The sequence below is a fragment of the Belonocnema kinseyi genome, chromosome 2, assembly GCF_010883055.1.
Source record: "Belonocnema kinseyi isolate 2016_QV_RU_SX_M_011 chromosome 2, B_treatae_v1, whole genome shotgun sequence".
Classification (NCBI taxonomy): Eukaryota; Metazoa; Arthropoda; class Insecta; order Hymenoptera; family Cynipidae; genus Belonocnema; species Belonocnema kinseyi.
Genome location: NC_046658.1, coordinates 65801909 through 65819495, shown reverse-complemented (window position 1 = coordinate 65819495; position 17587 = coordinate 65801909). Strand labels below are relative to the sequence as shown.

The following is a 17587-nucleotide window of genomic DNA, read 5'->3' as shown; positions in this document are numbered from 1 at the left end:
AAAAATATATGTGTCTCAATTTTTTCTAGTGTCGAATAGTCTTAGTTATTGGCCGTTGAAAAGCAGTGTACCGGTAGTGGCGGTTTGGCCGTTTAAGGGTTATCAAACTAATTAAAGTATATATTTGTATGTATTTACCACGTGACACCAATTTTAGATTTCTAATGAGGTTTAATAAAACATTCATGTTTTTCCATGTTCTTTTTGCCTTATTTTTAGGGAATTAAAAAAAATTCAATTTCTCGAAATTGCACGATTCTATTTTTTTTATAAACATACTTTTATCCTCTTTAAAGATAAGATTTTTAAATTCAATATATGTTAATAAAATTTCGGCTATTATTTATGTAAAAATGAGAATAAAATAGGTTGCCAAAATGCATGGATGTCTGTTGATTTTTCAAACCTATTAATGATTGAAAACTAGTTATAAATTGTGTTTTTTACATTCTCATCAGAGAAGGTATTAGATTTGTGTAAAATTTTAACCCCCCCCCCCCAAGTTTTGGCCAAATGTCCACGTTTTAATACCCCCTCAATACAAAAAAACAGGTTTTTATGAGTGTCTGTATGTCTGTCTGTCTATATGTCTCCTGTGTACGCGATAACTTTTGCAAAAATTAATCTATTAGATTGGCATTTGGTACACTCGTTTAGTGTTCTAAACTAAAGGTCAAGTTCGTTAGCCAGCCATTTTTGGTAAAAATTAAAAAAGTTGGCACATTTTGAATATTTCTGACATCACTTTTTCAAAATTCAAAATTTTTTTGTACAGATGTTTATAGTATTTAAAAAGTTGAACAATTGGTCTTAATTAGTTTTTTCATAAAACCAAAAATTACCAGAGTTGTAGCATTTACAAAATTCAAAAAAACACACAAAAAGAAACATTTGAAGCCAACGCACGATATAAAAAAAAGTCAAGAAAAGAAAAATCTTGCTTTTTGAATGCATTACAAGATTATCATAAAAACTTTTTGAATTTTCTTCAAAAATCAAAAATTCAAATTTTGACAGCATACAAAATAATGAAAAATCAAAAAATTACATTTTTGAGCCAAACTATGCAAAATACGGTAAAAGATGAATAGATAAAAATTATGCATCTGAAAAAGATCTATAAATTTGTCATCAACCACTTGCTGATAGGATGCGTAGTTTTTTAGTGTGTGGTGTTTCAAAAAATGTAATTTCTTATGTTTTTAATGCTATTTTTTCGATTAAAACCAAAAACAAAACTATCAAAAAATTATTCATGTCAAATCAATCATTTTTATATTCTCAAATCAATTCGATCCCCCTAGTTTTTGTCAAAAGGTCCACGTTTTGAGACCCCCTGAATCTAAAAAACAAGTTTTTACGAATGTGTCTGTCCGTATGCCTGTCTGTCCTTATGTCTGTCTGCCTGTGAGCACAATAACTTATGAAAAAAATTAATCTATTAGATTGGCCTTTAGTACACTCTTTTATTATCCTAAGTTAAATGCCAAGTTCGTTAGTAAGACATTTTTAATAAAAATACTAAAAGTGAGCCCATTTTGAAAATTTTTGAGTGCACATTTTTTCATGATTCAAAAAATCTCTGTATTTGTTATTAATCACTTTTTTATAGAACACGTATGTTTAAAATTTGACCTGCCCCCCCCCCCCCCAGTTTTTGTCAAATGTCCATGTTTTGAGATCCATGAATTCGAAAAATAGGTTTTCATGAATGTGTCTGTCGGTCAGTCTGTCTGTATATATTTATGCCTGTTTGTCTGTCAGCACGATAACTTTTGAAAAAATCATTCATTAGATTGGCCTCTGGTACCAGCCATTTTGGATAAAAATACAAAAATTGAGTGCATTTTGAATATTTTTGAGACCAGTTTTTTCAAAATTCAAGAATTCTCTGTACGGTTATTCATTGTATTTAAAAAGTCGTACAGTTTATCCTAATGACTTTTTTCTAAAACTAAAAATTACTAGAGTATCGCATTCACAAAATTCCAAAAAACACACGAAAATGAACTTTTTAAGCCAAATAACGGATGATATGAAAAAAAAGGTAATAAAAGAAAAAGTTTGATTTCTAAATGCCCTAAAAGATTATCATAACAACTTTTTGAATTTCTTAAAACATCAAAAATTCAAATTCATCCAGTTTCAAGGAAATACATGTGAAAGTTTTGATAATCTCAAAGTTACACTATCCACAAGTATGAGCAGACGCGGCTGCGGATTGCGATAAAAAATGTGATTCGGTTTAAAAAGGTTTGATCTGAAAAGTTTAGTCGATTCGGAGAAAATCGTCCAAAAATGATGAGATTACAATATCACCATTTTTTAAAATTGGCTTTCGAATTTTCTATTTTTTATAAAAATATAATGTCAAGAAATATTGATACTGAGAAGAAAAAAATTACTACAGTGCTAAAATCTTAAGGGAGATTTTGAATATTTTAACTACAACTTAAAGTAACGTTTTTGTTTCGTTCCTATATTAAAAGGTGAGAATTAAAAAAAATCCTTTTAACAAAATCTGCGTTTAATTTTTTAAGTATTTTATGTAGTAAACCTATTTTTGGACCATTTTTGGCTATATAGACACAATATTTCTAATGATAAAATATTTCGCTGACATAAAAAGAGGTCTAAAAAATAAAAAAATAGATTCAGAAACAGAAGTAGGTCGTGTAAATGAAGTGGTCAGTCACATCTACACAACCAGAAAGGTGTTAATAAAGAAAAAAGCAGTTACAGTGCAATACTGTGTGAACGCAATCCAAAGACAAAGGTACAACAAAATTCTTTCGGGATAAAACGGGACACTCTTAAAAGATACATTCCTCGAAAAATTAAAAGAAATCTTCTTAATTATAAATTATTGCATTTATATTTCCGCAAAACCAATACAAATATTAATATTATAACACCAAGTCCTCAAATTCAAAATTAATTACTCTATCTAGTAATCATTGTATCTATATAACTCTAATCACCTTTCAACCTCAATTAAAAGAGTTTTTAAATCAAAGAAAAGGTGCATTTTAAAACAGCACAGACTGCAATTTTTTAAATAAATTATTCACAATCAAGTGCTAACTTACTTTTAATTAAAGAAAGCCAATTATCTCCAGTTCAAACACAAGTGATAATTAAAACCATCTGGAGAAGGCAGTCAACAAATCGTTTTACAAGTAAGTATTAATTACCCGCTACCTTGATTACCAGGTACTCGGTTCGTTTATCACCAAAATCACAAGCGACTTTTGAAATCAATATCAAAAGATTTCTTCATTTTCACTTATACAAGAATTAAATTAATCTTTGTTTTAACTTTGCAAAATATTCGCATTAAAAACAACACTCTTCGTTTTGACGACTTATTATTTTCTAGGTATTGATTACTAATGATAAAAAATTTTTATAACCTTTCATCTTCAGTTGTACACGAAAAAATTACTCCAATGACTCACCCCAATTTTCACTTAAAACTACATTCTTCTTCTTTCTCCTGCAAAATTTAATGCTTCCTTTTTCATAAAAAAAAACATCACTGAAACACTGCAGTAAATTTAAAAAAAAATCATTTTTTCAATATTTGAATCAAAGTAAAAACGACAATGGACTGCGCGCGAAGATATGTTACAACACCAGAGTCTCGTATTGCTTTGACCAGGAAATCTCACCTTACGGTACTTCGATGCGTCAATATTGACACATTTTTTACCAAGAGTGAAACGAAAATGTCAGCAGTACGTCATTTTCTTCAGAAAAAAATATATTTGGGATTGTAAAACATCATCGCTTATGGTCATCGTAAACAGAAGCTGGTTTTACCTCCTAATTTATATCCCATGGCCACAAACCTCCTCCTAAACCCTATTTATTCTTCTACTTCTAGAAAAGAGAAATCAACTTCATTTTCTGCGAAATAATCAATTTGGAATCTACGATCATATCTACTTATGAATTTGCTAGTTGAATTAAATTAAAACTAAATTAGCCTCCTATTATAGTTAGAACTTCTAATTTCTGTTCTGGAGAGCGATATCGAAGTACTTTCGCGCCTGACGCTTGATATACTAACAAACAGAAAATTAGCAAACATGTTGAATAAGGCTTTTCATAATTACAATCAGCTACAAGCTTTTGTTAAACAATCATTTAACAATGCGGATAACTCAAGGGCAAATTATTTCAACACCAAAGGCAAATAATTAAAATGTGAAATTATATAATATTTATTGCTATCCACCCATATTTAATTATAATAATTATATAATAACAACAACCATTCAATAACAATTAATAATAAACTTTGAGCTTTTTCTTTTTATAATTACGCCGAGAGCAAGAATTTCAAAAAAGAAATAGTTTGGTTTTATAGATAATTTGGTTTGTAACATTTGAAATTATAAAAGATTTTCGCAATTTTTATTTCTTAAATAATGAGAAAAGTAGAAGTATTCCAACAATACAAAACTTTGAGTGAAAGTACAAGTTTAATAAGTCAAGCGTTATTAAAAATTTGGTTGGAATTTTTAAACCCTTAAATTTTTCTAGAAAATGATTTTTTAAAGTACAATTCATACTTTTAAAGCTGTTTTTATATTTTTAAATGTTCACAAACCTAAATTGTTCAACTTAGGTTAATCAAGAACGAAGAACTCTAGTTTTTGAAAACTTTAAAGAAAAAAAAATCATAATCTGAAAAGAGTGGCGCTTCTAGAAAAGTTCTTGTCTTCTAATTGTAAGATTCTAAAATCTCGATTATATCGAATCAAGGCAATTTTTCTGTTAGGCTTATTCATGAACAACAGTTTAGCGATAACTAATCGCTATCGCATCACAAGTTTTTAACAAACATTTTTTCTCACATGCAAAATGCAGAACACTATGATAATTATCGATTTTTCAAGCGTTCAAGCTAAATTTCGTATGACATAATTTCTACATTTATCGACGTTCAGACTTTGTGCGAATTAAAACTAAAATATATAAAAATTATACTTAAACTTTGAGCATGTCTTGTGAACAAAAAGTGACTTAACTCTGGCATTTGAAAATAATTAAATGTTTTATTTCTCAGAAGAAAATTGAATTTTTAAATTAAATAAAGACATGATTACACCAAAGTAAAGCCAATTTAATTTTGCTCACACCTATTTCATTTCAAATGATTATTATTTCTAAACGCTAATTTCGTCAAAGTCTTTCTAAGAATGTTTAGCACAAAAAAAACGATTAACCGGTGGCATTTATACCATTTTTCTAGGTATATAGAATCACAAATAAGTTGCTTACAAAAAACGGAACATTTACGGAAACTATGAATAAACTGAGCGTGATTAAAGCAAAGATTTAATGAGGACAGGCGACAGAAAAAAATATTTTTGATCAAAAATCTAAAGACCTTAAAGCCTAAGTATGTTCCTACTTTTTTAATATAACTATAATTTATCATAGAAACAATTGGTATTGTATTGGAATGCATTTAAATAAAAATTTTAAAAAGATTTTAGTAATTAGAATAGTATCTGTAGCCTGTTCTCTTAAAATAGGTTAAAGAATATTGCATAGATTAAACAAGTAAGAGAATCGTACCAAATCTACAGATAACCATTTAAGAAAGAATATTCGAAACTTGAGGCCATGTTTTCGCTATTTTCAGTCTATTAAAAAATCAGAGATCATTAAATAAACTATAGGGTGGCCGTTTTAAATAAATGAAAAAATTCCCGATCATTTCCCTGCTTTTTCTTGGTTTGAAAACATTTTTCATCAGTAAAGCACTGAAAGTAGAACTCTTGACTTTGAAATCTTTCAAATTGGAGTTTAAAAGCTTTTTAATTCAAAAATTGTATATTCAAATGCTTAATAATTTACACATATTAAATGGAAGCTACTAACACTTTTCAACTGAACAATTTTAAATTAACTACAGTTCAAATGCCAAATTAAAATTTTTTAACTTTTATAATTTGTATAGTTCAAATAGTTTTAAGCTAAAAACATTTAAAATGGAACAATTAAATTTTTTTATAAACTGAACACTTCCTAAAAATTCAAAGTTAAATTATTTTTATGATAAATAGTTTTAAAATCCCTAAAATGCTTCAAAATTTTATTTCAAAAAGTCTTGCTTAAAGTCTTATAAGTTTTAGAATTGTTCAAATTATAAAGCATATTTAAAATTTTTCAGAACTTCTAAATATCTTTTAAAATGTTTGGAAATTTTCGTAATTTTTTTGAAATCCTTCCAAATTATAAAACTTTCCTTAAAATGCTCCATATTCATTTTTTTTTAATCTCTCTAAATCTTTCGAGGTATTCTCTTAAAATTAATTTTTCGAAATAAAAAATCATTTTCAATTTTCCTACAAATGGGCTATTTGCAAAGAAATTTCGGTACGAATAGCCGGATTTTGTCGGCACACGTAGAAATTTCATTTAAATTATTTTAAAATATTTCAAATTTTTGTCCAAAAATCTAAAAATTTCTTCAACTTACTCGATTTTTTCTAAGAACAATAGTGTGTTCGATAGTTATTTATACAAAACAATTCCACAATTTGACTTACAAATTCTATTTTTTTAAATAGGACAATTAAAATTATAACATTCAAAGTTTTGTCTTGAATATTTGATTTATAATTACTCATTTTAAATGAAGACAGATATTTCTAAATATTGTTATTCTAATTGTTCTTTTTCTTAATTAAAGAATTTCAAATTGAGTGGTTTAAAAATGGAATATTTTGAACTGAAACAATATTTAAAAATTGAATAAACGCCTTTAATTCTGAATACATTATTTGAAGTTATTTCAAAATTTTTAATATTTTATAAAGTATCAATCGAGTGTTTAAATTTGCCTATCTAATAAAACTTTACAATTGAAGCAGTTCATTCATTTTTAAAGTTAAAATCTGAAAATTTTAAATTTCTTAATTGACTCGGAATCGTCTTGTAAAATCAATTATTATTCACTTTTTAATACTAAAAATACAGTTAAATTTAAAAAATCATTAATTAATTTATATTCACACTCTATCAACTAAAAATGTTTTTTAAACAAAACCATCGATTTCAAACGTTTTTAATTTTTAATTATATAAGTCTTTAGCTAATTATTTACAACGCAGTTGAAATCAAAGTTGGACAGATTTTTTTTCTAAAAATTTCTCAAGTTCCGGCCACCCTGAAGCTAGTGCCATGAACGATACCAAATTCTACTAAAATTATTTTTTTTCAATAATTAAAATAGAAATAAAATTTGTTTAAAGTACCAATTAAAGTGTCTAAATTTTACAAAAATCTGAAAATTTCTCGTCAACTACACAAGCGATATTCGTTAAATCTACATGTTATATCGGGACATTTTTGTATTTTGGCAATTTACTGCATGTCTTATTATCTCGTCTAAGCAGCTTCTATTTTTCTAAAGCCTATCAAAATTTAGGCTCCTATAAAGATCGAAAACCGTTACTTTGTACCTGCATATTCGATTATGGCACCTATTGTTTATTCTATGGCCTTGACTGTGATTTCTTTTGCCTACATATTTATATTCCTTCTTAATATCTAGCTTCACATTATGAAAATTGGTCTAGTTAATAACTGGTGTTCTTTTCTATCACTTATGCATTAAAAAATTGTCGGTTTGAGGTTCTAAGGCTAAGCTTTCGAGTCAACTGATATGTTACGTTGCCGTAAACGCTCGAATTTTCAAAAAGTTTCGTTCGCTAAGTACAAACCTCAAATTGAACTTATCTGTTTCGATTCGGTTTATTAACCACTCAAACCATTTCAAAACGAGCCAGACCCTGCAATTGCAAATTTATCCTCATTAATAATTAATAATTTACTTGAATAACTTATGTATATTCTAATTATTTAACTAATTTTCCTCAAATGTGTACCTTTAGTATTCCCATAAGGTTAAAGAGGCAGTCCATGGTGTGACTACAGTCCAAGAAGGAAACTGCGATAAGAATTGTTTGAATCTTGCAGAAGCTTGGTGTTCTCCATGCATAAAGTGACCAGAGAGGGAAATTGTCATACACGGTCCTTTATGGCCAGGTGGCACCTAGAATAGTTATTTTTATTTACAGGGCTCAGACTCGCTTTAGAGATAAATAAAAAATAGTGTCTACGATGGCGTAATATTGCTAAATATGGAAAAATGTACTTTTTTAATTAAAAAGAAATTTAGAATGAAGCAATATTTAAGCATTCGATTTGAAATGGAATAAACACATTTAATTATGCATCTGTTACTTTAAAATTTCGTTTTTAACAGAATCGGATACCGGGTTTTCCTGGTTTCAAACATTTCCGGTCATTTTCCGTTCTAGACGCAATCCTATTATTAATCCTGCTTTAAAAAAATTAGTTTTAGGGTAAAAAATCGAATTTTTACAAATTTGGAGAAATGCGTTTTTCCAATGAATTGTTTTTATTTTTTTATGTAAATCAAAGTGTTCTTTTCTTGTGAAATTTTCAAATAGAATATTTTGTTCTTCAAATCTTACTTTTTTCATTTTGAATTTTTAATAGTGGTAGCAAAACAGTGGCATGCATTTTTTAAAGAATAAAATTATAATATAAATAATAACGCAAGCCTCTGAATGACTAGAATGATATAGTACATAAGGTACAGAATTCGCTATTTTTACAGAAAATTACATAAAATAATAAACAATATGTAGTAACTTGAATTTTCTTCTTTCTAGCATAAAACCCTATTGATTTTTCCAATTGTATTTGCACAAATAAAATTAATTGTTAAACCAATCAACTTTTTTAAGTTATTAGGCACATAGCAATTCTTAATTAAATGTTTTTAAATCAGGTTTGGTACAAGAAACGTGATTTCGAAATTGTTTTCAAAATTTTTCAAAGTCCAGGGTGTCCAGTAAAATTTTGTTTCCGAATTCCCGAATTTCACAGATTCGAATGAACGCTTTTCTGTGTTTTCTTTTATGATGTATGTACAGGTACAAGTATAACAAAATTAAAAAAAAAATAATTGGATCAAATTCCGCCTTACATGCGTTGATTGAAAACAATATACAAAATACTAAAATTAATGATAACAAGCAAAAGTAAAATTTGAAGAACACAAAATTATATTTAAAAATGTGAGAACAAAAGAATACTTCGATATTCATAAAAACAATTTATTGGAAAAATTTATTTCTTGAAACTTTTTTAAATTTAATTTTTTACCCAAAAACTAATTATTTTAAAACAGAATTGCCACTAGAACAGAAAATGACCGAAAATGGTTGAAGTCGGGAAAATACGGTTAATTTAATTTACAAGTAGATTCTAAATTTGTTCAAAACTAAATTTTGAAGTGACAGTTTCATAATTAAACGTATTTATTCCATTTCAAGCCGTATCTTCAAATATTGCTTCAGGCTACATTTCATTTTAATTAAAGAAGGAAATTTTTAAATATTTGACAATATTTGACAGTTAATTTAAAATCAGCAATCATAAAATCATATATGTACAACCAAAAAATTAAAAACTGTGTGGCTTCAAGTAGAGGCTTTAAATCGGCAAAATTTCAGAAAGCTAAACTTAAACTATAAACGTTAGAATTTTAATTGTTAAATTTTGTTGAGTTTTTTATTTGTAACTGAAATGTTTAGATTTTTTCTATAAATAACAATTGAACAAATATTTATTTCAAACGACTTAAAATTAAAATGATTTAACTTCTAATTTAAATGTTTTAAGTTTTTGAAATTAATTTTGCTTCAAAGTAATATAACTTCCAATATTTAGAAAGTTATTGATGACAATAATAAGATAGACTTATATTTCTAACTAGAAATCTTTTAATAATTCAGTTTCTAAAAGCTTAAAATTTTCTAATTTACCGACATTTAATTAAAAATGGTTCATAATGATGAGAGCTTCCCTTTTATACGTGTCAACTATTGAGCATTTGAATAAAAAATTATTAAGTTTCAATTTTCAGAGTTTAAAATTTAAAAAAGTTCCACTTTAAGTACTTTAATTTGCAGGTCATTTTTAATTAATTTTAATGGAAAAATTTTCAGCTTTGAGAGTTTTAATTTAATTTTAATTACAAGCTTTTTTTAATGAATATGTCCCTTGTACAATTTTCATACCATAATACGATCGGAAAGTTACTAGAAAAAATAAGCAAGCACAAAAAAGTTTTGTAAATTTAAAATTTATGCTGGCATTAGTAATATAAGGCAGAAAATAAAATTTTCTTTAAAAATAAATAAGTTTCCAGTAATTCTTCAATGGAAGGATTGATCCGTATCTAAAGTATTCCTATTTAAAAAGGTTAACTCGTCAACTAGCATTATATTAAAATGAGACAAGTTTATAGTTCACACCTATTTTGAATTTAAGTTTCATAAATTAACAAATTTGATTAATTTCAAGGTTTTTATTTTTAGTTAGGAGTAATTTTAATAATTTGGAAATTTTCACTTTTCTTTTCCATTATGACTTTTCTTTTTGAAATCTCATTAATTGGGAAAGATTTATAATTTGAACTGCTATTGTTTATTATTTGTTATTCTTGCAGCAATTCGCATTCAAATAATGTTTAATTTATAACATATTGATTTTAAAATTAATAATTTCTAAGATCATTTAATTATGAACGCTTCATTTGAAATTTATACTTTGAAACAGTACGACTAAAATATTCATTTATTCCTTTTTTTATAAGTTAATTTTTTATTATTTGAATAGACGAATTAAAAAATATTTCTAATTAATTTTTTTATATAATGCCATTTGGGGCTATTTTCTCGTATATAATTATAAACTTTAAGTCGTATCAATGTTATTTTAGCAAAATCCGCGAAGTAAAAAAAAATGGTTTAAGGGGAAAAAATAGTAGCAACAGAGGATAATTTCAAACAAATATTGACATTATACTATTAAAATCGAAATAGAAGCGTGAGTCCGGTTCATTAGATTTGCAACCTTTATAAAACTACGGAAAATAGGTTTTTTTCTGTATGAAGAGCGTATAAGTTTTCATTTCCATAGAATCACTATTAAAAAATTTCGAAATTAAAAAAAAAGTTTGCAAATGCTTCAAATAAATTTCCGCATCACATACTAATTTCACAATACCATACTTTACACGGAACGTTTTGGAATTACCAATCATAGATTTTACATTTTTATACACTATAAAAAATTGCGAAAGTTTTTCAAATTGGATAAACTGTTTGAATCTTTTCTTTCTAATATAATTACAAATTTCCAACACCACAGCTCATACGAAAACTTTTTAAATTAATAATAATTAAGATTTGACATTTTTATACAACATCAAAAACTGCAAAAGTTTTGCCAATTGGACGAACCATTTTAATAATTTTTTCTAATGTTATTACAAATTTGTAACGCCGTATCTCGAACGGTATGGAATCTCTCGAAACATAGAATGATATTTGGATTAAGTCTGAAATTATCTTAAAAGTATGTGAAAGTTTAATAGAACGAATAAATATAGAATTTCTTTTTTTATATTTTGAATAATTTTATGGAAATTTTTTATTTTCTGTTTTTATACCATTTTCGGTGTATATAACTAGAATTGTTCGGTGTGGAAAGGTGGTTAACTAACTCGATCTCAATTCTTATCTCGCTTTCAAAAGGGTGGTTTTTTCTAAATCGAATTAAATTTCAAGCTCGTTTACCGGTTTAATCAGGTCAGATTTATTAAGTTTTTCAGATTAAGTAAGCAAAATTTATTTATTAATTATATAGAGGAGACCTACCTAGAATAATGTACTAAAAACAAACACAAATATAATTTAAAAAAAAACATTGCTCGGATCTGATCGGATGAAATTTAAAATATAGGCTTAATTTTAGATCTGTAATGGTTTGAGATAAGACTTAATTTCTAAGCTATATGTTACACTCAGAAAATATTTTAGTTAAACAAAATTTAATCTTTTATGTTTGATCAGAAGAATATTTGTTATATTTAAGGATGTACACTGCGTACAATCAATCTCAAAAGTTTTCTATCTTTAAAATTATTTATAAAATCGAAAAAAAAGATCTATTATTAATTTCTGCAAATTTTCATGTCGGCTTCTACGCACACTTCAGGAAAAAATAATTCAGGTTAAAATTCTTTATTTAACACTAATTATTTAAAGATTTAGTTTTTCCTTTCTCTTTAGGGAAAAGTTACAATTTTTATTTAATCCTAATCACCAAGGTCTCATTTCATTCTTCGAAGGATTCTCTAAATTTCTATTTGGGTTGATTTTATTTAGGAAAATTAATTGAGAAATCATAGTTATTATTGTTATAAATAATCATAGTTTAAATTGTAATTAACACCGCCCAAATATAATTGTAGAGGATCCTTCAAAGAATAAAAATGAGGCCTTGATAATTAGGATTAAATAAAAAATGTAACTTTTCCCTAGAGAAAAGGGAAAAACTAAACCTTTAAATAACTACTGTTAAATAAACAATTTTAAACTGAATCATTTTTCTGAATTTTGCTTGGAAGCCTCCATCAAGATTTACAGAAATTAATAAGATCTTTTTTGTTGATTGTATAAATAATTTTAAAGATAGGCAATTTTGAGATTGATTGTACGTAATTACATCCTCAAGCAAATAAATCTTTGATTCAAAAAAATTTGTTCTATTGATATACACAATTTTTTAAAATCAAACTTTATTTGAATGAAACAAAGATTTGTGAGTGTGTGGTTTTTACTCTTTAAACGAGCCTTTTAACTTCAATCCAGATTTTTTATTCTATGAAATATTTTTTTATTGATGCTTATGATAAATGAAAAGAACACGGAGCACCGTATTGGGAATGGTGGTCTACCATTTCGCCACATGGTGCCGAAAAATGGAACTAGAAAGAGTAGGTACAATTTTAAACATGTATTTTAATTTTTGCATAAAAGTAGTTTTACGATAGTTTTGTGAAGTATAAAACAATCACTGAATACTAAAAACAAATATTTATCAAAAACAAATAGTTTTCGATAGAATTTCCATCTTATACAGTGAAAAAAACACATTTTTGTGAAATAGGTTTAAAAAAAAATACAATTATTTCATGTGAGTTTTAATGTATTTTAAGCTTAAATAAACTTTATATTAATGCATGTAACAACAAATTTTATCCATATTAAGCCAATAATACGAATAATAGACGACTGGAATTTAAATACGAATTCTAACCTAACTTTAAGATCAGTTTTTTAAATAGTAAATATTTCATGTATAAATTAATAAAAATTTACTTTGAGTTCATTTTTGCTTCAAAATAAGTCCATTTAGGTTTATAATCTTTTGAAAATCGCAATAAAGAGAACAATAATGTTTTTTTTTAAGAAAAATATTTGTCAAAAAATGTGGTTTTTCACTGTATAAGATTTAAATTCCATCCAAAACCCTTTGTCTCCGACAAAGATTTATTTTTATTATCCAATAAATAGTTTAAACTTCAGAAAAAAATTGTTAAAATACATTTGTGCACAAATTAAAATGCATCTTTAAAATCGTGTCTATTATTTCTAGTTCGAATTTTTGTCACCAGGTGGCGTATCGCAGTTTAACCATTCCGAATAGAAACTGTGATATATATTTTTTGTATTGACACGGTAAAAGCTGAATTTTGAATGAGTGATATTCAAAGTATTATGATATCGAATATTCACAGTAAATAAAGGACAGTGATGTACAGATTCGAAACTTTGCTAAAAATAATAATCTCTAATTGAAAATATGACAATACTCTTCCTAAGCAAATTTACAATAACATTAGAAAAAATTATTAAACTGGTTTGCTCAATTTGCAAAAATTTTGCAGTTTTTCATGGCGCATAAAAAATGTAAAATCTAAATTATTGTTAATTTCAAAAGGTTCCCTGTGAGCTGTGGGGTTGCAAAATTAGTATGAGATGCGGAAAATTATTTGAAGCATTGGCAAACAGTTTTTAAAACTTTTGAAATTTTTGCAATAGTAATAAGCTGTAAATGTAAATTTATACGCTCTACATACAGAACAAAGGTATTTTCCATGCAACTAAAAAAAGGTTGCAAATTTGCATAGCTCTTCGAGATAATATTTAAAACTTTCCTGCCAATTTGCAGTCATTTCGCAATTTTTTCCTTCAAGCTATTGCTATAAAGGCTTACGATTTTTCATATGTTCTGGACCTCGGTGGGGTTCGCCAAATGAGCTTTATTGTTTTTGCAAAATCATTTATCAATCCACAAAATTCGAAAACCTCTGGACTTATAGTAAATTAATCCTCTTTACTGGGAGGCCTATTTATTTACAAACAAAGTTGTCCCTGATAGAAAAATTGAAGCACTTACGATAAATTCCATAGAAAATGTGAAGGGAACACAATTTGAGGCACATGCGAAATAAATGAAATAAGTGTCTCTCTCGTTCCATTTAGGCCCTAGTAATGGTTTTTCTTTCAAGACTGACCAACTTCGCAGCTTAATTCCTTTATATGGAGAGAAAGTCATACTTATATGATCAGGCCCTGAAAATTATTTGATTAATTAATTTCTTAAATATTGCAGTGAAACAAAAGAACAGAGAATTAAGAATGCAATTTTACCCGTGACATTAAATGTGTAAATAAGTGCATTTCCTTTTGTAGTTTTCTCTAGCAAGTCAAGTTTAGTCGGCATATTTATCAAAGGCGCCGGTCCTGGAATCCAACTAGTTTTCCTAATTTTGGGAAAAATATGAACACGTTGTATATTAGGGTGGTCCAAAAAAACCGACTTTCGAATAGAGGGCATGCCACCTTCCCATATTGTGAAATTGCCGGAAAAAAAATTCCCTCCAAGTTTGAGCCAAATCGATTAATATTAAGACGTGCCGCAAAGGCCCTGAAAATCCCATAAGATTAACATGGGGAAATTTTGGTTTTCGAAAAAATGGGATTCAGGTTTCTGTATTTAAACTTAGCTTGCGGCAGACATTAAGAATTTGTTGGGGAGTCTCTTATCAATCATTTCCAAAAAATTACTTTAAATTTTGATGCCCCCACCCCCCTTGTGAAGCCCCAAAATGCCCCAAAAACTGAAATTGACATTTTGGCCCAAAATTGACACATAAATGCTGTTTTTCTCTTTTTTGCCATAAATTATTTTTGTTTATCAAGTGGAATGGTTTTAAGTATTTATCAACTGATTAACAATTGTTTAAACAATTTATTTTTTGTTTAAATAATTTTTTCTTGCACTCATGTAGATACGAGTACCTTATTTTGTAATAAATTCTTATTTTTAAAAATAAATTTTGTTTCTTTAAACAATTTTTTTCGAAAATAAATGTTTGAAATTTCTGTTTTTCTGCAATTATTGTGGTAATTTGTCATTGTGAATAGCAAAATTTGTGGTCTAAACCATTATCCTACTGTTTAATAAATTTATTAAATATTAATGTAACATTTTAGTGGCAATTGTGATTCAAAAATCTGATTTTTTTCTCCATTCAATTAAGTATATCGCTTATTGTTAAATATTTAAACGTCAAACAAATGCTTTAAATAACTAATATTTGTTCATAAAATGTTTTACATTGGTCATGAAAGGTTTCTTTTTTTAGTAAGACTTCATTCTATGAAAATTACATTCAATTTTGTCGTTCTAAATTATTTTTATAATTTTTTTCCTTTAAATCGCCCTCGTAGACACACTCGATGGTCCTCTGAAAGTATCTAAATGACGTAGATATTTAATAATAAGCAGAAAAGCTAACTCATTTTTTTAAATTAGAGTTTTATACCTCTTTTTGAGAAAAAGTTACAATTAAATAAAAACTAATTGTTTAAACAAATACTAAATGCTTGAAACGAAGGTCAATATTTCTAAAAATGTTCAATTGTCCAATGAACTATAAAAAATCTACCTTTCAATGAGTTAGTGAAAAAAATATTATTTAAACAAAAATAAATTGTTTAAACAATTTTTAATGAGTTGACAAATACTTAAAAACATTCCACTTGAGAAAAAATAAATTATTTATGGCAAAAAAGAGAAAAACAGAGCATTTATGTGTCAATTTCGGGCAAAAATATCAATTTCAGTTTTTGGGGCATTTTTGGGAATCCACAAGGGGGGAGGCATCAAAATTTAAAGTAATTTAATGGAAATGATTGATTAAAGAATCCCCAACGAATTCTTAATATCTCCCGCAAGCTAAGTCTAAGTCCAGAAACCTGAATCCCATTTTTCCGAAAATCAAAATTTCCCCATGTTAATCTTATGGGATTTTCAGGGCCTTTGCGGCACGTCTTAATATTAACCGATTTGGCTCAAGCTTGGAGGGATCTTTTTTTCCGGCAATCTCACAAAATGGGGGGGGGGGGTGACATACCCTCCAATAAAAAAAAATTTAACAATTATGATTTTGCACCAGCCTATTGTATATATATAAGATTTATTTAATGTATTTATATTAATTGCCGGGTGTCTACTCAAATCCTGAAAACAAATTCCCTGACAATTCTGGGCTTTTTTTTAGGTATTTTAAGTTTTTTCTAGATATAAGTTTTCATGGTATAGAGACATTTAAATATTTCGCATTTTTTTAAATAATCGACTCGGAATCAAAGATTCGAACGAAATTAAGAGGCCTTTTCTGATATTTCGCAATTATTTCTGTAAGCTCAATATAATTTACCTGTAAAATATGCTAAGTATGGAAAATGAGTAAAAATAACTCAACTACGGAAGAACAATGTCAAAATTATCATTTTTAAAAGTTTTGTGTCCAAAGAAACAAAAAGGAATGTAACGAAAGTTTCTTTATATTTCTTTTCTATATTTTGATACTTTTTTAGAGTGAAATTAACTTTTAGCAAAATTATTTTTACTTTATTAACACTTTCGATTAATCAAATAATTGAGTAATACTAAAACATAATTGATAATTTCTTTAATTTGTCCCTAAAAACCATGAATTCGATAATAATTCAAATTATTTTATCTTTTTATAGTTAAAATTCAGTGCATCTATAGGTAAAATTGATATGCGAAATATATTAAATTCTATTGAAACTGTTTTAAATTCCTAACTTTTCAAGTAAAAATATGACATTTTCATCAAGATAGATGAATTTTTAGCCAAATAGTTAAATTTTCAATCATATTAATTTTTACCGAAAAATACTATTTTTCAACAAAATACATGAATCGTCAATCAAATTTTAAAATTTTTTAATAAAAATTATAACTTTTTATCCAAATAGTTGAATTTAAACCTAAAAATGATCAGCTTTCAACCCAAATTAATTTGCCACGCGAAAAAAAGGAATTTACAATCAAAGTGATGGATTTTTGAAACTAAAACGATGAATCATCAACTGAAATAGATTAATTTCAAACTAAAAAGATGAATTTTCAACAACAAATTTTCTCTTTCAACCAAGTAGTATTACTTTCAGCCAAAAGTATGAATTTTCAGAAAATGGCGAATATTTAATTGAAATACTTTAATTTTCAACGAATACGAATAATTTTCTACAGAAAAGACTACTTTTCACCAAAATACATGAATTCTCATTCAAATATATAA

The 17587-nt window shown here is 26.9% G+C and overlaps 1 protein-coding gene across 2 annotated transcripts in view; it reads right to left on the bottom strand.

Moving 5' to 3' along the window:
- Positions 1-7071: 7071 nt before the first annotated feature.
- LOC117167192 (endoplasmic reticulum metallopeptidase 1-like) overlaps positions 7072-17587 on the bottom strand; it is a 32237-nt gene continuing 21721 nt past the window's right edge. For both annotated transcript variants that reach the window (XM_033351918.1, XM_033351917.1), the window contains exons 12-15: positions 14619-14731; positions 14365-14540; positions 7908-8074; positions 7072-7811 (exon numbers count right to left, since the gene is read on the bottom strand). In XM_033351918.1, the coding sequence (XP_033207809.1) occupies positions 7910-8074; positions 14365-14540; positions 14619-14731 (454 nt within the window). In that variant the 3' untranslated portion in view covers positions 7072-7811; positions 7908-7909. The remainder of the gene's footprint in view (positions 7812-7907; positions 8075-14364; positions 14541-14618; positions 14732-17587) is intronic.